Genomic DNA, 25,648 nt, shown 5'->3' on the forward strand with positions numbered 1-25,648 from the left:
TCCAGCTTCTTTGTAAAATTAAAAAATAAGTTCTGAAAAGCTGTTGCCATTTCTTTTTTACAGAAAAAATAGAAAACTTTCTTCTAGTTGATCTGTTTACCTGTAACTTAATTTACTGCTGTTGTCTTAAGTGCTTTCCAAACTTAAGTGAATTGGTCTACTGCTTTTGCGAGGGACAAATCATTTTGGCTGCTATTTTTTTTACGATAAAAACCTCCTCTTTTGTTTACTATTATTTATGAAAGCTTGTTTATATAATGTTTTATGCAAAAGGTCAGCAGAAGACTCTGATTTCTTAGTATCCAGTTTTAATGCCCTGTGCATAGTGATGACATTGCCAAGTTAAGAACAAATCATGCAAGTTGTGCTAACCAAAAGGGGTTTCCATCTTTTTGTGTGTTTGTTTTTTTAAAGGGGCAGAACGTGTGATTACATTGAAAATGGAAATCCCTGGATCAATGCCACCTCTCATTCAGGAAATGTTGGAGAACTCTGAGGGACATGAACCACTGACACCAAGCTCAAGTGGAAACACAGCAGAGCACAGTCCTAGCATCTCACCTAGCTCAGTGGATAACAGCAATGTCAGTCAATCTCCAATGGTGCAATAAGACAATTTCCAGCTACTTCAGACATTTCTAATACCTTATGTACAGGGACGAAAAGCAAGAAAAACATTTTTACTGCTGCTTAGTTTCCGGACTTTATATAACTCAACAAGGACCAAGAAGTTTTCATATGTATCGATATATACGCCTTGCTGTTTAAACTTAACTAGAAAAACGCAAACTTTTGAAACTCTAAATCAGCCATCTCATGCAACAAGAAACTAGTTAAGCTTCTGTTTTCTTCTAAGCATTCAAGATTGCATGGTGACAAGACAGTTCTCAAACTTTAAATTCTGGTTACGTTTCTGATGACTTTGTACATACAAATATATGGCTCTACTTTCTATACTGGATGTTTGGTGCTTTCCTTTTGTCTTGCATACATAAAATGATCAAGACATCAAGCTTATAAAATGGACTGCTGTACATGTCCAGATAAAGTTTAAAAAGACATTCTGATTTAGTTAGTATGAAAACTTATCATTGAACTTTCTGATGCCCTCAGTTTGCATCTCCTTTCTTGTTAAAAAAAAATGTATACAAAAATTCACTGCACTAGCAGAAGGGACTTCTGTATCAGTGTAACTGCCAGCTCAGTTATTCAGATGTCATTTGTTCCACTGTTATGTCACTTTAAATTTCAAGGAGGTTTATTACCTGGTTGACATATCTACACATTTTTAAAAAGCCCTACGCTTTTACAGTAAAGATAGCCTCCAAGGCAGAAACACTGTTCAGTGTTACCATGTTTTTGTTTACTTGTTCACAAGCCATTAGGGAAACTTCGTGGGATTACCTGCAGACTCATTCACTATTTCTGAACTGGTGAGTGCAGTGTATTTCCTTAAGAATCTGATACCAGGAGTAGGGTGCCTGGTAGCACAGCTAGGACTTCCAGAAACACAGGAAGAAAATCTGCCTTTTTGACTTTGTTAAATCACCATGAAGCAGAGTGAAAACTGTGGTAGAATGGTTAACATTAAAAGTGTCAGTTTCTTAGGTTTCATTTAAAGCACTAGTGGATTTTTTTTTTTTATATATTCTAGCAAATCTGTGATGTACTTTCACTGGCTCTGTTTGTACATTGAGATTGTTTAACAATGCTTTCTATGTTCATATACTGTTTACCTTTTTTCCATGGAGTCTCCTGGCAAAGAATAAAATATATTTATTTTAAAACTGTGTAGAAAGCAATTGTTCTAATCCAAGGTTTCCAGCACACACAAGTGATAGATTTTCATTTTTAATGTTTAAACTTCATTTCAAAAAGCAGGTTTGCAGTTTGCAACCATGACAATTAAAATGTGCTTTAGCACAGCTGTCTAGAACATCTCTACAAGCCAGTCAGACAAATACATGACATTTCAATGAGTAAAAAAGAGCATAAAACTGTAGGTGTAAGAACAAAATGTTAAAATGCCTACACACAATAATAAAAACCATCAATTACATCATCACATAAAATAAGTCAAATGTACAAAAGTTTGCGACAGAAGGGACAAAAGGACAACACAAGATATTTGTTGGAAAATGTTTGTGTGCTCTTTGGGCACTTAATTAAACATATCAAAATCATCATCTTCATCAGACTCTGCAAAATATTTCACCTCTTTCCTAGCCCGACCTGTCCGTGGCTTAGGGGTAGAGTCAGAGGCAAATTCAGACTGGAAGATGTCCGCATCAGAATCTGGGTCAAAGGAGGCCTTCTTGGATTTCTTTAAAAGAAATGGAGAATGCCATAACAATTCTGCAGTGCGCTGAAGAACGTTTCTCTAACATCTATATTCCAGACTTGTCTAAATGCCACTTCCCATAGAAGCAACCTAGGTTGCATCAACATGCTCCTTTAAGGAAAATGATAAAGAAGCCACAGCCATCCCAAGCAACCAACTCTGCTCCTCCTTCATGCAGCAGTAATAATCTATTTGAAACTGACCTTGCTTGGTGTCAACTTGGGTGTTTTCTTCCCAGGGGTGTAGTCACCTTCATTTTCTGAACCAGATGCTTTCCTTTTCTTTGCCCCTCTACCTTTCCCTGGTTGAGAGAAAAAATTACTGATTAATTACAATATACGTTGATGTTCAATTTTAGCACAGCAGTGCTCAGCAGCCCCGTGAGCTGGATGACTGACAGGGGGCTCGTCTGCAGACCAGATCCATTTTCAGGGTCAGCACCTGGATTGGCCTCTGCACTGTGCCACCCTGCCCTGGCTCCAGCCATGCTCTGCAACACCCACGGGATCACAGTATCCAGCCTGCTGGGCTCCCCGCAAGTGCAGAAATTTGGCAGCAAGGAAGCAGCAATTAACACTGCCACTGATTCCTTGCAGCCAGATTTTCCAATCAGTGGGAAACCTTGCAAGCCAACAGACAACTCTGCCACAAGTTGAGGGTTGAGCAACCCTGCATTAGCACATCTATTGCTAAGAGGTTTTTTAAAGTTTGACGAAAAGGTTAGAACTGACACCACAGTTATATATCTACCTGTAGAAATTGGATATAAAGCACTAAGATTCTGTTATTCCAGAGTTTCTAAGGTTTTTAATTTTTTTGTTTATGCTTCTCGAAAACTATTCCCTCACTCTTGCATTTCATGGTCTCAGATTAAGACAGGGCATGCACAGCTCAACTAGATAAAAAGCTTCTGGATCTCCAAGGCAATGCAAGACCTCACCACTAGTACTAGTTACATACAACCACATTCTATTTCAAGGACTTATCCTAGTCTGTCATTACTGAAGCACTCTCTTCATCTCGAGAACCAGTGAGTATTCGACTTGATTTTCTGTATTGCATCCACTTATTTTGGGGCCCTCAGTGATGAAAGAGCAGATATACTACAAAATCCTACTGCAACTATAGTGAGGAATAAAAGCTGGGTTTCTTGTTGACCAAAAAACCTCTATACCCATGTCACTGTGCTCTGCCTCTCTCTAAAGTGGAAACAAATGTCCTGCTTTATAAAGCCAAACTTAATACAGGCTTATCATATTGTCTGTCACTAGAAGCAGTAAACCAAAGAAGACTTCAAGTTGTATCACAGAGAAATGTGACTGATTTGCTAGTGAAACAACAGCTTTCAGCTCTAATGTTAGAACAGTGCTTTTCTGCTAATTCATAAAAAAGGAACTCAGTACCATACAATGTAGAAGCCAAATTCAAAAACTACAAGCTTTGAAGCTTGAGCTTTTGTGTTGTGTGATTAAATTTGCAATCTGTTGAAATCCTCACCTTTGGGTGCTGTAGTCTTCTTTGGAATGCCAAATTCTGAATCCGAGTCAGAATTTATGATCTCCATCTTCTTCCCCTTGGGAGATCTTTTAGGTTTAGGGGGTCCGTCTGAAGATGGCTTTGCTGTTTAAGTTAAGGACAGTAATGTTGTGATTACATTGACTTTGCATACTACATATGTAAGACTTAAATAACTACAGTATTTATTCAAATCAAAACAAGGGGTTTTTTCCCCATGCAACATTGCGGGGGGCACAGGTCTTGTCTTTAGATTTGAGTACTGGGCCCTGATGGAGCTGGAGCTGCCACCTCCACTGCTGCTTGGCTGAGGCCAGGCTGGTTTGTGTAGCAGAGAAGCATAGGGGTGGAGGGCAGGAGAGACCATGAACTGCTGAATCTCCAACTCTGGCTCCAACTTTGACTTGGGCCAGAGCTGCTGCTGTTTTCAGGCCCAGATCCACTGTGTGCTCCATACCATGGGACAGAGATGGAGCCAGAGCCTCTGCATACAGTAAGCAGCAGCTTTCCCTGCTGCTCATCTCCCTACTGCTGCCTTCTTTGTTGCAGCATCTTGTGGGGAGACAGACAAATTCAAGACAACCCTCCAATAATTAGTTTTGATACATAAAATTTTAAAATTTATTGAAGGGGTGATCTTGGATTCAGGTAATACAATAGGTACTCTAATACAGTTAACAAGTTGTTACAGGAGTATATGAGAACAGTTTCTATACTAGGGGAAACATGGAGAATTTTATTTTCAGCAGCTATTTCTTTCAGTGATCCTCTTTTATTATGTTAGACATACATGGTAAAAATTATAATTTAGCACAAAACTTAAATGATTTTGAGAGATCTTCCAAACCTTTTTTACTTTTAAGGAAACAAAATAATATGTTAACTGGTTGCTTTGGTATAGATCTTCTGGAGATTTGTTTTCTGAGAAAAGGTATTAATGAGGAAAGCACAGTGCCTTGAAAATCAAGTCACATTGGGGAAGCATTTTATGGATGGGAGATGGGGGGGGCCAAAGATATAGCTCTGCCAAATAAAACCCACAAATGTCGCTTGTGGTTCTTGGACCAGCCTCATGGGCTGCATGTAGCATGTGCCAGCTCTGGACTAACGGCTGCATCCAGTGCACAGAGCCATTTTGGCACGTGCCGCATACAACATGCAGGGCCAGTCCAAGGCATGTGCTGCATATGGCACCTGTGTTGGAACAAGCCTGTGTCTACTGAATCCAGGGCTGGTCTGGATTGAGTTTACAGACTCGTGCTGGATACAGTATGCAGGGCCTGTCTAATGCTGATGCTGCAAGGAGCATGTGCCCTAGACTGGTCTGTGCATCTTAGGCAAGCGCACGAGATACGCCCTGTGCTTCAGCTCAACTGTATGGCTTCACCAGTACTGTGGTTTCCGAGAGTCTGGGCTGACCTCTCAGTACAGACCTTCTAGGAACTAAAAGGGGGGGGCAGTTGGGCTCTATATGAGCCTTTTCCATATTCTTACATGATTGGGAGATCTTGATGCTTGTCCTTTTGATGACCCCCACCCTCATCTTTTCCAGGGATTGCATTCCCAGGTCAGCATAAACGATGACAATGAGTCACAGAAAATTAGGATTGGAAGGGGCCTCAGGAGGTAATCTAGTCCAAGCCCCTGTTCAGCTATATCAACCCACCCATGGCTTTGTCTAGCCAGGTATTAAAAACCTCCAAGGATGGAGATTTCATAACCTTTGGGTAACCTGTGCCAGTGCTTTAGTGAGAAACTTCTTCCTAATATCTAACCTAAACTTTCCTTGCTGCAACTTGAGGCCATTGCTCCTTGTTTTGTTATTTGCCACCAATGAGAAGACTCTAGATCCATCCTCCCTGTTACCACTCTTCAGGTATTTGAAGGCTGCTATGAAATCCCTGATGCCCAGCCAATCAGTCCCCAACATGTACTGGGTCCACTGCACTGCTGACCTACGACTTGGTGCCTGGGTTTGAGGAGAATCTGAGGAACCCGATTAGCAGGAATACATGTAGTTTCATTCTGAAGTCCCTTCCTGGGCTTGAGCAACCAGCAAATGTTTCATCCTTGAGTCAAAGACCTCACAGAAAGTATGAGGTAGGATTTAGCCTCTCACAGCCAGTGACATACCCTTTTTAGCAGCCGCTGTTTTACTGGGAAATTTCTCCATTTGTTTTGGGGTAAAAGATGATGTGAAGACTGGGGCAGAATCCTCTTCATCACTGTCTAATTTTGTTGTATCTAAAAAAACAAAAAAGTTTAGGAGATAACATATGCATATATACTTCTACTGTACATTTTAGTCTTTGACATATGCTGCATGTCTCTAAGGTTCAGAGCAGGGGTATGAAACTGTTCTTGTGCCTTGGGCCAATTCTGGCCCATTGGGCTTTCTGAGGGATGGATCTAACCAAGCACATGAAGAAGTGAGAGCAGTGAAATCTCCAGGTCTGACCCAAGGCACACAGCAGCCCCCACTGCAGGCCTTGTGCCATAGCCAGAGCTGCCACATGTCCTTTTCCACAGCAGCAGCAGCAGCACCAGGCATGTGGCAGGGGCTGGTGGCTGGAGAGGCAGCACCACAGCACTGGTGAGAGTCAAAGCAGCTGGAGGGCAAATGGGGCTCTGTCAGCTCTTGCTCACTGTAATTGAGCACAATGTCACCTGGGCCCCCAAGGCGGGCCACACCCCCAACTTCTGGAGGCCCGCTGATAATCCAGCAGGTCTGAAAGAGCTGTTCCGCATGTCATATCAACCCTTAGGCTGTATGTTTAAGGCTCCTGGCTTGGAGCATCTCTTCCTCCTATAAATCTGAGTAGTTTAATGTTTTTGCCATAACACAAAGTTGGTATTCACTACACGTATCTGATCTAGTGCATCTTGGTTATTGCAGTATTAAATGAACTGACATAAAAAACAAAACACACCATCATCAGTCTTCTGAGAATAAGATGGAAATGAGAAAAGATTCCCAAAATCTTGATTCTTCTTCTCTTGAGGTGTTTTTCTACTTTAAAAAAAAGAAAATGAAATAGTATATACACATTATATTCTACATGTACTGTTTGAAACACATTATTACTGCAAAGTGTATAGCACTTCCACACACTATATAACTACTTTTCAGCCAAACATTTTGACCACCTTGTACAGAATCTCATTTTTGCCACATAAGTCAACCAATTTTGCAGATTAAAAATAGATCAAGGTAAAAAATAGGATTGTAGGAAAAATGGAGCTGGAGGGAACCTCAGAGTTATCTAATCCAGGCCTCTGTTCAAGGCAGGATCATTCCTGACTAAAGCATCCCAGTGCAACTTGAAAACTTCCAGGAATTCCACAATTCCTCTAGGTAGTTTGTTCCAATTTTTAACCACTCTCCTAGTCAGAACATTCCTCCTAATTTCCAACCTAAATTTCTTCTGCTGCTGTTTAAGGCCGTTACTCCTAGTCCTATCCCCTTTGGGCACAGAGAAAAGCCCATCTGCCTCCTCTCTATAACCACCTTCCAGGTATTTGAAGACTGTTATCAATCCCTCTTCACTTCTCTTCTACAGATTAAACAATTCTAGCCTTTTCAGCCTTTCCTCATAAGTCTCGTCTCCCAGACCCTTAATCATTTTGGTTGTTTCCTGATGGATTCTCTCAAAACTGTGCCCATCCTTTTTGAAGTTTGGGGCCCAAAACTGGACACAGTGCTCTAGGTGAGGTATTGAATATAGTGGAAGAATGAATCATCACTTTCCTTGATTTGCAAGTGGCATTCCTGTCAAGTCAATACAATTCAACACAGTATATTGTTGACTTTTTTGCAACAAGTACACACTGTTGGCTTGTATTCAGGTTATAGTCTTACTGTAAACTTCATGTCCTTCTCTGCAGGACTGCAGCCTAGCTAATCATTCCCCAGCCTGTGTTTGTGTATGCAGTTATGTCATCCCAAATGCAGAACTTTGCACTTGTCCTTGCTGAATTTCATTTGGTTGATTGCAAACTGTTTTTTCCAATCTACCCAAATTATTCTGGATTACAGCTCTACCGTTCAGAGTGTTTGCAATTCCACCCAATTTAGGATCATCTGCAAATCTGCTAAGCATGCACTCAATCTTATGTCCATATCTTTAATGAAGATATTAAAGAATACTGGACCCAGGATAGACCCCTGGAACCCCACTTGATACGGCCTCCCAACTAGACATTGACCCACTGAAGACTACTCCTTGAGCATGATGATCCAACAAGTTGTGTATTCACCTTACATTACTTTCACCTAGTCAGCCTGTCCTTATCGTGTCAAAAATCTTGCTAAAGTCAAGGTATATCATATCCACTGCACTCTCTCCTTCCACAAAGCCTGTCATCCTTATCACAGAAGGAAATCTAGTTGGTCAGGCATGATTTACTCTTGGTGACCCTATGCTGGCTGTTACTGATCGCTTTGTATTCCTTTAGGTGTCTCACAATAGATTCTTTGAGAACCTGCTCTATGATCTTTTCAGGAATTGAGATCCTGGTCTGTAATTCCTCAGATCCTCCTTCTTTCCCGTCTTAAAGATGTGCACTATATTTGCCCCTTTTCCGATAACCCAGGACCTTACCCAACCTCTACAAGTTGTCAAGCAAGATAGGTAATAGCTCTAAAATTACCTCAGCCAATTCTTTCAGACAACTTTGTGAAGCAGTACTTGAAGCACTATATTATTACTTGGCCCAAGCCATGCTTGTCTCTGCATGACTGCAAAGTAAAAGGAGGCCAAGAGTTCTTTTTCTGCTTCAAAGTTATCCATACAGAAAGTATTCAGACAGCTGTAGGTGCTAGTTGTTAGTAAGTTCTAAGCACCAAAGCAGGCATGTCTACATGAATCTGGTTTCCCAAACACTTTCAGATGACAATCATAAAACACTGGAATGAGAAAAACTTCCTGGGGTTATGCTTAAGTGCTATAATCAGAAAAATGTAATTTAGCTTTCAATTACCGAGTGTTTATGCATATTAACAACATTGGATTAATATTAATCCATTTCCCAAGATGTTCCTTCTGTTTCTGGTTAGACACAGACCAAAACCCAACACTGCATTTTTTTTCCAGATAAAAACCAGTATTAAAAAGAATATTCAGTTACTGTACTTACTCTGGAGAAGGCTTTGATTTGACAGGGGAGAAGTCATATTCATCTTTATCTAAACTGTCTGAAGGAACAAACTCATCCTCTCTGTCATTTATTACTGGAGATGCTTTTACTTTCAATTCATCTAAATCATTATTATTGTTGGCATCATCTTCATCATCATCAGGATCATCTTCCTCTTCTGAGAAATCAAAAGTATACTTGGGCCTTTCAGCTACAAAGAAAGTAGTCATTATTTGCATTATTCACATTGAAGTCACGCTAACAGCCATTGTATAAACAAATACAAAAACAAAAAAGCCCTCAAAATGTCACGATTTAAGTAACTGAAAAGAGTTCACAGAAGACAAATAGTAACTTCATGTTTGGGAGGATAGGGCAACAAAACTCACATAGTTTCATGATGAACAGATATCACTGCTCACCATTTGATCAGGCACTTTCAGATATTAGTGTTGTCAAGACCAAAGATTCTCAAACAGGTTACCATGGAACCCTAGAGTGCCTTCAGATCCTTTCAAGGGTGCCACATGGTGTCACACAATCATAGCACTGTTAGGTGTGCAAATGTGGTTTACAAGATAAACCCAAAAATTTCAAATAGGAAATCCATATTATTAAAAACATTCCAACTGTCTGTTGTCTTTCTAAGTTCTCTGCAACAGAAGAACTGCGGTGTTATTTTTCCATAGTTAAAAATGATCAAGTGAAAAACTAGGAGCTGGCATTTTCCAAGGGATGCCTTGAGCCAAAAAAATGTTGAGAACCACCAGTCTAGATGGTAATTAATCAATCAATTTTTTCTTAAAGGAAAATGTGAAACTGACTTTTAAATAATGGACCATATAACCTTCCTTAAAGTACAATTTGAGCAAATTAATCTTAATCACTGACTTGAAAAAATTATCCAAGATTTTCAGGATAAATCTCTTAGATGCTGTCTTCATCAGGCTATCTATGCTACTAAGACTTAAGGGGCTAAATGTTTCATACTGCAATATAATCTGAGTGGTTTGTAGTTTTCTTTTTGGTAGTTTCTTAGTAGCCTGATTGTGTCACTAAACACCTAGCCTAATAGTATATAAAAATATTCTAAAGTAACTGTTTTTTAATGGCTATTGTTTTCATTACTGGTTTCATAAGTAATTTTTTACCATAAATAAAAATACAGGGTTGCCAATCCACACTGAAAACCCAAGATCATAAGCTTAATTCTAAAAAGAAAAAATCAAGATGTTTGCATTTTCAGTTAATGTCCCAAAGCAGAATTTACAACATGAGTTAGATAAGAATTGTAAAGTCCTGTCTTTAAAATAGAATTTCCAGCTATTGATAATCCCAGAGGAAAATTCCAGACTTAAAGCATGCAATTTCATTTATAAAGAATGAGCAGCAATAAAACATCATGCTTATTTGCACAAAGAAACTAGAATACCTGCCGCTCTCCTAAGCAGAGAGTCCCTTGGAATAATCACAGGTTCACTTTCTTCTAAATCACTTTCTGATTTTGATTCATCATCTGACCATGGGTTTCGTTTCTTCACTTTTTTTGCGCTAGATTTCGTGGATGACGGCGTTCTTCTCACTCTGGTACCTGCCACAAATTGAAATGCTAAGTACAACTGGGAAGAATACTAATTTCTAGTCTTTTCCATGGAAAATTGGCTTCATATGTTTATTTAAAAGCAAACAAACAAGGCTTTCAGTAAGGACCATCAAGTCTCATTTTTTAAGTCTTCCTGGGGGGATGCATAGCAATTTTTTTTTAGAGATTGGGTAACATGACTTTACACCATGACTGCAGCAAGGTCTGCACTGCAGCCCTCCTATCCTTGAAACTAAAATCACCTCCAATCTGACGTTTCAGAAGAGAAAGTAATAGAGATGTATTATTTACTGTCTTTCACAATACAAGAACTACTAGTCACAAAATGAATCTAGTAGATAGTAAGTTTAAAACTAACAAAAGGAAGTTCTTTTTCACAGACTGTGTAAATTGAAATCTCTAACTCATTGCCACCAGATGTTGTGAAAACTTAACAATTTAGAAAGATTCAACAAAGAGGAAAAATTCTTGGAGGAAAGGGGCATCAGTATCTATTGAGCATGGGAGTTTGGGAGATGGCCTCTAAATAAGAACTTCCTAGACCAGTTCACTCTCCTTTTCAGTATCCACTCTGCAACTGTGTGGCACATGATACTGGGCAAGATGGACCTATGGTCTGACACAAGAATGGCAATTCTTATGTTTTAATCACATTTCCAGCTCCACCTTGGAGCTGGTATTCCTATATTTGGATCTGCATAACAGCTACGTTTTATTCCCATTCTTTTTACACATACATTTTCAGTTTCTTACCCTCTCAGTTTACATCTTTCTGCCATTGATTGTTCTTTTTCATTTTGCCTCTTCAACAGTTCCTGTATTACTGGAAGGTTACACACAGCCCAGGGCAGAGGTATCTATTGTTTTTTTCTGTGAACGTATGTTACGGCAACTGAGTTACATTGCTCTTAAGAACCAGAGGATTTATGTAGTCTGGGAAATTATTTCCAGTCTTGACAAGCCCCAAATTGACCAAAGGTTGGTCAAGGTTGACACAGAACATCTTATTTTTTCATAATTAAACTGATTTACATTTCTCTGATTAGATACCAAATCATTTTGGCTCTTGTCACCTTCTAAGTCATTTTTGAACAGAGACCAGGAAATTAATGTTTATCAGCAAGACAGTAAATAATACCTACGAAACAAAATCTGTGCATCTCAGATTCCTTCAACTTCAATCTAAAAGTACAAAGCAATTTAATATGCTAATAATGCATACATACAAATAAGTTGATCTACATAGACTTTAAATTAAGCAGACTTATTATTCAATAGTCTTAATTACTATTATGCAGGTAAGTTACCTGGTTCCTTTTTCTCTCTTTTGGGTTTAGCTTTACTTGGGGTAACTGAAGTATTCACAGAATCTTCTCCACCACCTTCTGCTGATGCAACACCAAATTCCTCAAATTCAAGTTTTATTGCTAGAGAATCAATATCACCCTAAAAAAAAAAAAAAAGATGGTGGCCAATAAAGCTACAGTGAAAAGAAATCACAATACCACATGCTTCAGACAGGACTGGAATACATTTATTAGTCTTTGCCCAAGAATAAAAACAGGCTAATAATGAGACTCGGTGAGAAATGTTGGTGAAAATAAATCAACATTAAACAATTAAATATACTAGCACCAGATATCCTGTGCTGTTCCTTTTGTACATTTATGGGGACAGACTAGAGAAAGGTATCTTCATAATTCCAGGGATTGAATTATAAGAATTCTTTCTTTGCAATTGCTGTCATAAAGTAGTAGCACTTAGTAGCTGGATTTAAAGAATTAACAAATTAGTAGTTATGGTATCTAAAATATTTCAATTTACCTTCTTCTTCTTTAGCAATTTCTTACTGGCATCAGCTTTCATAGCAGATGTAATCTGTGGAACTATTCTTCTACCAAATGGTGAGGGCATCGTCTCTTCTAACTGAAGTTTCTTAATCTTGGGTTTGCCAACTTTTCCCTTTATTGATTTGCCAGTCATGCCTGCCAAAACATCTTCTCTTTCTTGTGCTTCTACTTTCTAATAAGCAATAAGGGAGAAGTAGGGGTATAAATAACTTACTAAACACAAAGCATAATGATCATCTCGCCTCACCTCCTGCAGAAAAGAGACTTCCAAAAACTTATTATTCCCATTTGAACTAGAGCATATCTTTAAGAAAAACTGAATCTCAATTTAGAATTTCTAAGAATGGAGAATCCACCACAAATCTTGAGGCGTTTTTCCCAACAGCTAACAATTCTCAGTGTTAAAATTATTCAGACTGTTTCCAGTCTAAATAGACTTATCTAGCTCCAACTTCCAGCCATTTTGATCTCATTATACCTTTGTCTGCCAAGCTGAAAAAGTCATTTAGTATCACATTTCTGTTTCCCATGTAGAAACTTACAGACCAGTCAAGTCATCTCTTAAGCTTCTCTTAAATTAAACAGATTATTTCCTATGTTTTACCATAAAACTCACTTGCCAATCCTTAACCATTCTCCTGATCCTTCCTGAACCTTCTCCTTACCAACATCTCTCCTGAGTTATAGTCACTAAACCTGGACACTATTCTAATTAAAGTTCCATCCCTGACAAGTAACAAAGTGAAATAATCCTCCTTTCTTCTATCTGATACTCCCGTTAGTCCTTTTGGGTTAACTGGGAACTCATTTTCATCTCATCATTCACCAAAATGTCCACATTTTTTCAATAGAGTTCCTCATCCAATATGCATGTATTAGGTCTTTGTTCTTACATGTATGACTTTATATCTGGCTGCATTTATCTGACTTTATATCTGGCTGTATAGCCCGCAGGACTCCCATGGAGACAGAAATTTGGCAGACTGTCCCACCACTGGATTCCCAGTTCAATTGGGAACCCGACATACTGGATCTGGAGTGAGGAGCTCTGTCATCTGACACACAAGAGCCACAGCAATTAACATTGCCAATCTCAGGTTTCAGGCCCTGTAGGCAACCCCACAAGCTACATGACATGGCCCAGCACACTGAATCCAGCCCACAGACACTGCAGCAATTAATGCTGCCATAGTCAAATTTCCAGCACCGCTGGTCCAGATTAGTTTGACACTCTAGTATTAAACTATTTTCAAACCAAACATATTCTGCAGACTTTTAAACTATGGCTCTGTAACAATTCTGTAAAGTGCAATTCAATTTAAGTCAGTTTTCAAGTTTTAGAATTAGCATTTCAGCTGCTTCAGAACTGACTGGTTCAAATATAATCACTTAATTTGACTTAGTGCTCCATAAAGGGATTGCACTACAGTTATTCAGAAATTGCTTTTGCCAGAGGAATATGAGGAGGAGAGGAACTAAGTATATGGCATGTTTTGCATGAAAAAGGAAACCTGGGGGAAAAATCTGTAATTAAAACACAGATGTCCCTCACTTCATGCGGTACACACATTCCCAGAAAACTATGCATAAATTGAATTTGCATAAAGGGAATACAGTTTATAAGGTAACAAATAGGGATACTTTCCCACGGCAGTGAGCCAGGGAGAACGTGAGGCAGGGGCTAGGGAAGGGGTGGGGGGTAGGGGTGCAGCGCAGTCCAAGGGCTAAAAGGTAAGTGGCGTTGGCAGCAGGGAACAAAGCAGACGGAACTGTAAGTGGGTGTGCGGCATGGGGCGGGGGAGTCACAGCTCTTGCTGCTAGGTGCAGCCTGGGAGGGCTCTTCCCAGGGGCACATACCCCTGGATCTGTGCATGGGAGGAGAGCAGGCTGCTGCTGCAGGCTGGAGCCAGTGGTGGCAGTGGGCTTTTCCCAGTGGTCAGGGCAGGTGGCAGCCTGCTCTTGTCCAGAGTGCAGATCTGGGGGGGGGCACGCCCCCTGGGAAGAGCCCAGCACAGCTCCCCAGCCCCCGGCCCTCCTAGGGTGTGCATAGCAGCAAGACCCAGGTCCTTCCACCCCTCACCGAGTTCCCTCCACAGCTGGCATTGGCCATTCCCAGGACCGCTGCACCAGGGGCTGGGGTGAGTGGGGACAAGCTGAGGCCTGAGGGACACGGGGCATGGTCCAGCTTGCCCCCACTCACCCCAGCCCCTGCTGCAGCGGCCCTGTGAATGGCCGATGCCACTTGCCTGCACCACAGAACGGCACAGCACAGGGGCTGGGGTGTGAGTGGGGACAAGCGGACCCCTGAAGGGTTCAGGGCACAGCGCAGCCCAGCAACTGCAGGCAGCTGGCATTGGCTGCTCCCGGGGCCACTGCAGCAGGGGGAGCACGCCTATGTTGATCGCATAACAGTGAATTTACCTCACATATAATGAATTTGGGGTATAAAAAGGGTCATCGCATAAAAGCAAATTTGCATATACAGAACCTGCATAAATCAAGGGAAACCTGTAGATTGTATTATGCCATCTCGATGAAAAATAGCTGTTTTGGTATGTTATCAGAAATTATTCTGTTCCCTATTTGTTGTACATTAAGTGAACACGTTTCAAAAAGAACTTTAAAAATTAGTGTTAATGCTTAATACTTTTATATTCAGAAAGATGTTCAAACATACCTCAAGCTCTTCAACGAAAGCTGCTAAATCTTCTTTCCAGAGGTCTGAAGAAGATTTCCTCTTGAGGTCACCGAGTTCCCTTTCCTAAAACATTAAGGTAGTATACAGTTGTTTCTATATAATATAAGGAACACTCATAATATAAATGATTTATGTAAGATATACTGACAATGAGGGAGACCTTTTTTCTATAATATACAAACCTTTGAATCTCTCTGTTTAATTAGCTCTTCTACTTTCTCTTTAGTAAGAGACCACAGAGACATATTTAGGATGTAGTTAAAATCAGGACCTGAGGTAGAGCCTGAAGAGGAAGAAGCGTCATCATTCAGGTTCTGTGAATCTTCTTCTTCTGCTGCCTACAATGAAAGCATATTAAAACTGTCATTCCAAATTACTGATTTTGGAAAGCCGTTTTAAAAACAGGTGACCAAACTATATGGAGATGCATTTTAAATCTTTGGGTGCACTGACAGAAAAGCTAAGGCATCTTGCTATATATCCAGATGTATGCATGCCAACCTCATTCCAGATTCGCCATAGAAGTCACTGAATGCACAGTCAATACAACTCCAAGCAGATGCCTGGGTTACTTGGGCTGTGGAACCAAAGGAAGCCAGGTATGATACTGGCACTATTACCCTCTACGTGCTAATGACTATATACACGTGTCGTAACCATGTTAGCTATCTAGGATTCAGCTAACCTTTGATCTGTGTATTCCAGATACTTTACACAACTCTTTTTCAGGGCAGGGAAAAGACAGAGTACTAACGTTTTAGATATAACGAAATGCTGTATAACTATGAGTATTATAAACTTCTCTTTGGTACAGTCAGTATTTCACCTTCGTTTTACAAAAATTCTATTAGAAATGACTATATATTTTACAATTACCTCATTTTAACTTTATAAATAAATACAAACAAAATAAAGCAGCAACTCCACTGAAAAAGGATACTAGGTTCAAGTTAAAGCCACTTTCAGAAATGATTTCCAACATGTATTCTTCCTATGCTTTAATAAAAATAGTAATTTAAGGAGGTGAAAGGGGTTATTATGACCTTTCTCCTCAAATAAATTCAACATGTTTTTTTAAAAATGTAACACTCTAGTAAATTTGACCTTGACCTGCACAGAACTGAAAAGAACAAAAGATAATATAAATTTTCTATTCTAAAGGTCAGATATTAGATTTTCTTTCTACATACAAATAAATACATTGTACACTCATATAAACAAATACGGTGTTAGAAATTGATCAAACTTGACTATCATAGCATTTCAATTGATGTAATATGCTGTATACAATGCTTGAGGATGTCAAATAACTAGGAACAGTGTAGTGAGCTTCCTAATGTTTGCTGCATTTAAATTTTCATCTTACATTAATTGGTATGTTTTTATCTGTATACACAAGGGGTAAATTATTTAGCAATGCTCTTAGCCAACTTTACTTTGATGCAATTATTAATATAGCAAGAAGAAAAAAGTGGTAGACAAGATTTTCAATATTTGATTTATTAACATGGATGAAGGAAGAGAATAATTTATTGTACACAGTTTCTTAACATTAACTTAACAATACAATATCAAGAGGCCTCCGACTTTTACCTTTTCTTGCGCTTCCTTCCAGGCTTTTACTGGGTCAGAGTCATAACCTCTCTGGACTAACATTTGAATCAAATCTTTCTTTGACCTATTCTCTGTGTGAGAAATGCAAAGAAAAAATATGGTGAAGAAAAGTAATGCTTTATTTTATTAATTTCACATATTTATTAAAATACATATGGATAGGTATACATACGTCTGTGTGTATATTCTGTTGATGTACAGAAATGTTTTCTGCTTTTATCAGTTCTAAGTTTTAGTTTTATTGTTCTTCTTACCTATTGTAATTTTCCCCTGTATCTTCTCTAGGACGAAGCGAGCTTGATTGTTAAGTTTGGTAGATTCTGCCCCTAACATTCCTACAAGCCAGTCCTTGCGCAAACTATAATAATGTAATCGTAAATCAAAGAATTCTTTCAAGATATCTTGCACAGTTTCATATTTTTTCAGGCATCCCATATGATCAAAGAGCACCTGTAGAAAGAGTCACTGAGTAAATTAAATGTTGTTAAATCAACATACATGCAAAAGAGTCACTGTATATTACATTATTTGTGGACATATGGCAGGTAGAGATATTTTCTAAGTTTCTTGAAGTCAAATTATGATCTCACTGTAGCAAGAGATCACTCCGGTTGTAAGCCTTAACTTACAATCATAAAGTAAATGAATTTACCTACAGGCAGAAATAAATCCCTATCCAATTAATGCATTAGATATACAACAATATTTTCAAACAGTACTCAAAACATGTATGGATGTCCCTGAATTTAGCTTGGGCATTTAGGATCCAATTTTGTATAAGTATTAAATCAGCAGTATAATAAAACTAGTCATTTGTAATAATTTACAGGTAATATTTGAAGAGCACCTGTAATACTCAGCCAGTATTTAAAATCAGTAAGCATTCCTTCTCATGTCAGCTGTGAAAATCAAAATTTCACAAATCCTCAAAAATACTTCAGGTATAAAATACACACACCAGGGGTTTAATTCTACATTATCTGTGTACCCTAAGCTACCTTAAGTATCTATTTAAGTTTGCAGGAAATATAGGATTAAACTCTAAACTTTAACAAGCCTATTACCAATTTTAATCCTGATTCTCCACTTACAGTATTTTATGTAGACATTTAAATCCACGCAAAGTATAAGATACCATCATTTTTACATGGTACATTTGCTTTCTGTAGGATACAGTGCAAAGCAGTAGGGCATTGGGCTGTTTACTTTTTTAATAAGGTATTTCAAATGACATCTATATGTATATAGTATGTCTCTATCTGTATTAGAATAATAGCAATATTTTGTATACAAGAGTATCTAGAAGCTGCTTGAAGGAGTGGAATTCGGTCTTTTCAAACACTATACAGAAACAACAGTTGAAGAGGCAATCTTTACCCAATGATTTTACAGATCAAGTTCCCAATTTATAAACAGTTATGCATGTGTGTAAAAATTACTGATATGAATATTTGCCTCTGGGTACAAAATTGACAAAGCACTTGAGTAATGTGTGCGTAACAGTGCAGTAACTTAATTAAATACCATGGCCTTGATCATAAAATGAGATACGACAGTGGGCCCTTGTGATCACTCATAACCAATTGTAGTATATAAAATGAGAATTTAAAAATGTTTCTGACGGAAGTGTGATTCTCAGATTTATCTGCAACATGGCAGAAAATAATATAGTGTTATGTTTAAACGCTATCTAGTTGCCAAATAGTTCAGACATTTGTTCTATGAAAAAGCACACAACATAATCAGCAATTACTTTTGTCAGTAATAAAACATGAAATATTTCAGTTATCAATCATACGGATTTAGAGCCAAAACCAAAGTCAACAAGTTACTGTAACAATTCGGGTAATTAAACATAGAAAAGTTACCATAGAATTACAAGTAAGACTTGTTTGAAGCTTAAAGACTTTGTGCAATCCAGCAGCCTCTGCTTGTGCAAGTTTTTCTTCTGTCATTTTCACTACAAATTTCACAGTTGTATCAGTGTGATACTCTTTGTAGTCAGAAATTAATGCTGGAGTTTTTTCAGTCCCATTCAACATAGGTTCTAGCACCTGTTCTTTGTATACCTATAACAAGAATAGAAAAAAAATGAACATGTAATCCTTACAGTTCTTGTTTTAAATCCTCAAAATGCAAGAGCAATGCAAACAGATATGCTAAAAAGCTACATGTAGCATAGCTACCAGACTTCATGTCACAAACATGCACTTGCAATGCAACCCTTCACAAAGCAATCTGCACAACCCACGAGAACTACCACAAGTGTCAAAAGGTGTCTCACATGCCTAGCCAAAGGATACATATTTAAAGCCATCCAGAGGAGAACAGAGATTAAGCATTAACTCAAGAAGAAGAGCTACCACTCCTTAAAAAAAGATAGAAGATGTGTTTACTGTGTCATGTACTATGGAAGCCAAGGAAAAGGCAATCCATGAGTAGCTTCCTGCAATGCATACTACCACCAAAATAAAAATCTAATGATTGAAATTTGAGTATGTGATTAAATATTTTAGGAAAGTTTCTTTTAAAATCTAAATTTGTTTCAGCATTACTAACCTGGGTCCATGTTCTTACTGGAAGCTCTGTAATCTCTACTGTGTTCCTGTCCACCACAAATATTTCACCGCTAACAACATACTGGTTTTGACCAAGTTCGTGGATAGTTCCTTTAAAGTTTTTGTAGTTGGGAAGCTGCAAATGCAAAGAATATGCAGAAATATTCTTTAAAACAAAACACTGAAAAGAAATATTTGTTTTATACTAAAGCTGTCAAGTTTACTCGCACTGTACAACACAGTTTAATTACTCAAGTTTACTAAGTATCTTACAAACTTGAGTTATAGTGAGTATACTACATTAGAAACCAAAACATACACATACAAATTATAGCAACATACCACAGAATAGATTAAATCTTGTCTGAAAGATGGCAGTGGGAATTTTTTTTTTTTTTTAAGAGAGTCAAAATATAGACAAGACCCCCCAAAATAGGACAGACTGCAGATTACAGCAGATTAAGTGCACTAAACTGCCAGGATCTCTCAAAAGGAAGTCCAACAGATACAGCTAGAACAAAAAAATAAATTTATTTGCAGCCCCAGTAATTTGTGAGAAGAAATTCTGCGCATTGTAAAAGCTGAAATCTGTAGCTAACAGTTATGCCATGAGAAAGGTGACTTTGAAGGCACCAATGCAAGCCATACAAATTATAAATTTGCATGAATAGAGACTGTAACCTGTAGAAGATGGGCAGGATAGTGCTAACATCTGACAAAGTGAGCTGCTGCTCATGAAAGTTTATACGTTCCTGATTCAGTTAGTCTATAAGGTACAACTGTACCCTACCTTCTGCCCAACAACTTCAGACTAACATGGCTAACCACCTATCTCTATTGTAAAAGAATGATGGATACAGTTTGTTATCAATCAGATCACAATGTCATAGCCTTCTTAGAATCATAATTTTTATTAGCGTGCTAACAACGTATTACTCATTGTAATAGAGAAAGTGCCTTTAAACAAATCAGAAAAGTATAAATTATAAAAGTTGCTAGTTTCTATAAAAACTAAAAACCTTCATTTCTCCAGGCTCGTTGAAGATACCTTTAATAAGATTAGTGATGCGCTCCAAGTCCAAGGAGGTAATAATTAGCCTGTGAAATGTTTCTAGAGTGATATAAAATGATGTTTATAAATGCAAAACTGAAGTTGGTTGAAGGAACATACAAGTTTTCATTACTTTACCATAGGATGGGGATCTAAGCCTTCTAGCATTCGCCTGACGTTGTTCACAATCTCTCTGGTATCATAGTTTGGAAGTTTACAGGCCCACCCAGTGCCAATTCCCTCGGCTCCATTTATTAAAACCATAGGAATGATGGGAATGTACCACTCAGGCTCTACACGCTGGTTATCATCATAAAGGAACTTAAGCAGGTTGTCATCCACTGCAGGAAAGAGCAGCCTTGCCAAAGGGCTTTAAAAAAAAAAGAAAAAGAAAAGAAAAGAAAAAAAATGAGAATAATTTAACAAAAATCAAGTAAGTTATAAGCTGCTATTCTATGAATACTCATAGCTTAGATTTTATTTTTGGCTCAATTTTATATGTTTCAAAAAGCTATACTTCTCTCTTAAATTGTCATTATGATGCTGAAGATTCTTGAAGTAGGGACTGAAATACTACTGAATCGTCTCAGTGAAACAATCTCTTCCTCAAAAAAACTCAGACTGCTTGTTCATTTGTAAGCCGTGTATATTGTATATTTTATGTTAACTGACGTATTTAATATATACAAAACCCCTGTTATCTCAGGCACTCGGGACTCATCTATCTCTGTATAGTATTTGCTCAAAATACCAGACATAGGTCACCAGCCACAAAATAGTACCAGTGCAGTATTTACTCAATTGCTAACCAAGCCAGAAAAAGCTAGACTTAACTGCAGACTTGACAGCTCATTAAATATTTTCCAAACATAGATTTTAACAGTGGACCTTTGTTAATTTAGCACACTGCACTAGGTAAATCAGACTTTCAATACAGAGGGATCAAATATATATAACTGGAGAAAATATTAACTACTATGCCACAGACAAAGCTTTTTAGGAAGAGATCCAAAAGCTAAAATTAACATATACAGTAGACATAACTAAGTAAGAGAATAAAATTAAGAAAGGAAAATTTAGGCTGAATACCAGACTATGAAATAGGAAACAATTACAGCAGCACTGCTTGTAATGTCTAAAGCTATACTGGACAAATGTACTGTAGACAATACATTCTGTAGGCCAAATTACACACAACTTTATTTAATGAAAGAGCACTTTTAAATTATGTTTTGTGTGTGTGTGTGTGTGTGTGCGCGCGCACGCGCACGCAAACTATAACACTGAAAGGAAAGAATCCACTGATTCTCACACCTATGTCGAGTTAAAGGACTGCCAAATTGAAAAACATTCTCTTTATCTATAAATTTAGCAAATATAGTGTGGACTAAGAGACAATGAACATAAATCTGAAAAATGCCGTGTAGGATTTTAACTTCTATGAAAAACCATAATAAGATTGGAAACCGAACTGAGCAACCTAACTTTTCAATGTCTCTAGCCTTATGATTCAAAACGTGTAGCAAACTTAAAAATCCTTAAGGTAGTGTTCCCACAAAATCAATGGGATAATCTATGTATGCAAACACTCTATCTGCACATCCAAATAAAAGATCTAATTGCACATAGCTACGTAATTTCTCTCAATACACACAAACATCTACAAATTCTGTGGCGCCATAATAAAGGCAATCTGAAAATCTCCTTTTACCTTAACATTGTGAAAATATAACGGGGGCTAGCAGCATCCTTGCCACCATGAAGCCTGGTACCAAACTGGCCAATGGGTTGCAGAAGATTAACATTGTTACTTCCAACAAAGTTCTGGGCCAAGTTAACTATTGTCATCATTAATGCTTGCTGGAAAAATAAATACACCCACATTGTTATCATTCAGCGTAAGAATTTGTCTATCAGTAGCACAGAATGTGTCTTCATTCCTAGGTAATATGCTACTAACCCTACACTGGTTTCAAAACATGCCATCTCTGAAAAGAGAAGGCTATGCTTTATTACAGAAATAGCTGTTAAAAGGTTATGATTCTGTGCTTCCTCCCACCACCACATGTAGCTAGATCTTTTCCTGTACAAAAGTATTTATGTGCATGACTCATTTCTCTCATCTTATACATTATGCTTTGTTTGTTTTAAAAAATCCACATCTGTACAGGAAGGAAATGACATTAGTGCTTTCCTTGTCCCCCACAATGTCTTTGTATTCATAATCTGACACCGTTGGTCATTGGTAGTTTTCACTAGTATATGGGAAATAGCCCTGGCTTTGAAATATCTTCACCTAACCGAGTAAGCAACTGCATCAGGTAACTGCAAAATTTTCTGTGCATGTGTTTCGGGGGTGAGGGGAAAGGAAGGGGGGAGGCAGAAGGGGCACACACACAGGGATCCATTTTTAATTAAAACATCTCTTTCCTGTTCAAAGTGTAAACATTTGGTCTGGCCTACAGCTGGTATAATAGAGGACCTGCTGCAAGTTTACAAAATAGTTACCCTTCTGTTTCCCTGCAGCCCACAAACTCTTATTTTGAACATTACTGGACCTGAAGTAGACAGAAAAAATGGAACCAGGGTGTGGAACCACTGACAAGTGCTTTTAACTAAGTACATCCTTATGCTCCAATACAAGGGGGTAGGGAATGATGACACATCTTTCCCTGTCTTCACACTCACCTCTCCATGGTGATAGGCTGACATTTCAGCAACAGAACCAGCCAGCTGAGCAACTTTGACTTCACGTTTATCATTTCTCTTAAAACAAGTATATAAAACTTTGCGCTGTCCTGGTTTTAAACCTGTTTTGAAAAATAGCATGTTTTTTAAACATCCTAACGCACACACTTTTAAAAATTTAAATCATTATAGATGTCTCCAAATCTCTTTGGCTATGTTGAAATGAAGAAAACTTTCAAATTAAATTAAAACAAAAAAAAAGTAATACTTGACAAATTAATAAATATAAAAAGTATGTTTCTAAGTGCAAATAAAAAGAGACAGAGCTGTAAATTTCTAACCAATTAGTTCAATATTACCATGCAGCATTCGGCAGTTATACACACTATGCTGCTACTATCTAAATACTATCCTAGAGGCACACTTTCAAGTTTAGTTGCCAAGTTCATTCAGCAATGTCTTTGCTCAGAACTTCAATAAGATGTGTCAGCATTTGAGACATACCTGTATTCTAATCTGAAACAAACCCTTTCTATTATATTCTAAAACACTAAAATACTTCAACAGAAACTGCTGTCACCTTTCTACTACCAAAAAAGTTAAAAATCCTGAAATGAAGCCTTTACTTGGGGTCTCCCAATATATTTCGAATTGTCTGTGTATGCTCTAAGTCCTATGTGGAAAGGATGTTGCCACATTTGAAGACCTGGTAATTTAATTTTTGAAGGGCATGTCTACATGTGAACTTTACTGTACATTAGATTAACATAATGTGCTGTAAAGCATCACCGTCTACACATGAACAGAAATTAATGCTCAGTAGATTAAATTTAAAATGCCGTTTGTCAGTACTGACAGATACAGGTACTAGAAAACAGTGCTTTAAACTAGTGTGCCTAAGCACACGTGTAGACACCACCTGGGAACAAATTTTTCCCAGTCAGCCCAGGGCAACAATGGCTACTTGGCTTAGCTGAGCTCTGGTACCAGGGAACGAGCTGTCCCCAGCTCCCAAGGCAGCTCTGAACCATGTGGAGCTTGGGGAAGAGCTCTCCTTGGCTCTGGGGGCATCTCCAAGCCACAACCACATGGCTCATAGCTACCCCGGAGCCAAAAATAGCTTCCACCCCTCCAGACCTGACCCCCCCCCCCCAGGCCCCTGCCAGAATGGGGGTGCCCCCAGATCCCCATGCCAGTCTAGGCCTGGCACGCAGGGGAGCAGGGCAGGAGCAGCCCTGAACTATGCTGCTCTCATCGGGCTCCATTTGCTCCCAACCCAGGTGCATCTGGGTGCAGTTTAATACGGCTGAATTTACTGCACATGAAATTCAGGTGCATTAATCACATGTGTAGACATGCCCTAAAACTGCTCCAAGATCAACAAGGCCACTTAATTTCACTGAAGAATAACTATTTCCTATTGTTGCTAACCTGAGTCAAGTCTAAAGCAAAAATTCTAAGGAAAGGCTTTGTGTCCCCTCACTAGTCCCTTCAAGCACCTAGTTAATAATTTAATATAATGCTAGATGAGACCCTACCATACTTTGCCAGTACAAAGATATTCCTATGGTTAACTGGCTGTTGGAGGATTTTCAATGAACACAACAACCATATACTGGTGTACTGGAAGCAGAAGCAAAAGGCTTAGCCTGCACATTTCTTCCCATAAATTTGTTCTGGTTTCACCATAGAACCACTTTGACACAGGTCACCATGCAAACATGGAGTGCAGAACTCAAGAACAAAATACACCCAGTTCTGTTCTCTTGCTGCCTATAGTGAATATCTGGCACTATGACTTCAAATCACCTATATCATACAGAGAAGTGCTTTGGTCCAAGTAAATAAATTTCAAAGCAACCACTTGACTTCCTCAAAGAAGAGGAGGGCACTCATTAGTGTATAGCAGTGGCAATAAAATAAAGCAGACACAGGTTCTCAGGTTCTCTCCCTGATCCCATCTCTTCATTTACAATGCGCTATCTATCTTCTTTTCAAATAAAATTGCATCCTTCAAAAACAAAAAAAGATAAACAAGTGCATCCTTACATCTACTTACCATCAACAAGGGATGGAATAGATCTCTCGTTGTCTGAATTTGAGAAGAGGATCAACTCTTTATTAATGAAGTCGTTGTAAGTCAAATGCTTTGTTGCTGTACCATATAAAAATTGCTAAAAGAAAATACATTATTATATATATTATATATTATTAATCTTTCAATATCAAAACTACATTAAGTCTAGTTCCCATCCTCTGGATCTCTTACTTAAGGCTCACCTCTGGAAGTCCATGTAACCGACGCTGTCGTCTGTCTTCCATAAAGTTTGTTAACCATTCTTTTCGGTCATCAATTTTCTTTTTACTGAAGGCCTGATAAGATTTCAGGTAAGTTAAATCATTATCATATTACATATGTGTAATAAAAAAAAAAAAAAAAAAAAAAAATCACCGTAGAACGGTTTCACCATGCTTTTGGGAATACAATACTATTTATTTAGGAAAAAGTTAGCCATGAAAAAGTCTATACAAGTTGCTGCTCTAATGCAGATATTACATATCTTTTGCACGTGTTCTGGCTAGAAGGCCCTGCT

At 38.3% G+C, this 25,648-nt stretch overlaps 2 protein-coding genes across 7 annotated transcripts in view; one reads left to right on the plus strand and one right to left on the minus strand.

Moving 5' to 3' along the window:
- Positions 1-1,980, plus strand: part of RARB (retinoic acid receptor beta) — a 343,635-nt gene extending 341,655 nt beyond the window's left edge. For 2 of the 3 annotated variants that reach the window (XM_019536076.1, XM_019536091.1), the window contains one exon: positions 415-611. In XM_019536076.1, the coding sequence (XP_019391621.1) occupies positions 415-611 (197 nt within the window). Of the gene's footprint in view, positions 1-414 lie in introns of all 3 variants that reach the window. The other variant, XM_019536082.1, reaches the window with a different exon arrangement.
- Positions 1,836-25,648, minus strand: part of TOP2B (topoisomerase (DNA) II beta) — an 87,974-nt gene continuing 64,161 nt past the window's right edge. For 3 of the 4 annotated variants that reach the window (XM_019536038.1, XM_019536056.1, XM_019536065.1), the window contains 20 exons: positions 25,335-25,427; positions 25,114-25,228; positions 23,055-23,176; positions 22,078-22,226; positions 20,505-20,736; positions 19,317-19,451; positions 18,626-18,826; positions 17,012-17,207; positions 16,737-16,828; positions 15,326-15,481; positions 15,123-15,206; positions 12,420-12,617; positions 11,903-12,041; positions 10,425-10,583; positions 8,993-9,203; positions 6,787-6,869; positions 5,990-6,100; positions 3,839-3,961; positions 2,545-2,642; positions 1,836-2,323 (listed from right to left, as the gene is read on the minus strand). In XM_019536038.1, coding sequence (XP_019391583.1) covers positions 2,162-2,323; positions 2,545-2,642; positions 3,839-3,961; positions 5,990-6,100; positions 6,787-6,869; positions 8,993-9,203; positions 10,425-10,583; positions 11,903-12,041; positions 12,420-12,617; positions 15,123-15,206; positions 15,326-15,481; positions 16,737-16,828; positions 17,012-17,207; positions 18,626-18,826; positions 19,317-19,451; positions 20,505-20,736; positions 22,078-22,226; positions 23,055-23,176; positions 25,114-25,228; positions 25,335-25,427 — 2,859 coding nt within the window. In that variant the 3' untranslated portion in view covers positions 1,836-2,161. The remainder of the gene's footprint in view (positions 2,324-2,544; positions 2,643-3,838; positions 3,962-5,989; positions 6,101-6,786; positions 6,870-8,992; positions 9,204-10,424; positions 10,584-11,902; positions 12,042-12,419; positions 12,618-15,122; positions 15,207-15,325; positions 15,482-16,736; positions 16,829-17,011; positions 17,208-18,625; positions 18,827-19,316; positions 19,452-20,504; positions 20,737-22,077; positions 22,227-23,054; positions 23,177-25,113; positions 25,229-25,334; positions 25,428-25,648) is intronic. The other variant, XM_019536048.1, reaches the window with a different exon arrangement.

The sequence above is a fragment of the Crocodylus porosus genome, unplaced genomic scaffold (assembly GCF_001723895.1).
Source record: "Crocodylus porosus isolate Cpor-Errol unplaced genomic scaffold, CroPor_comp1, whole genome shotgun sequence".
Taxonomy (NCBI): Eukaryota; Metazoa; Chordata; order Crocodylia; family Crocodylidae; genus Crocodylus; species Crocodylus porosus.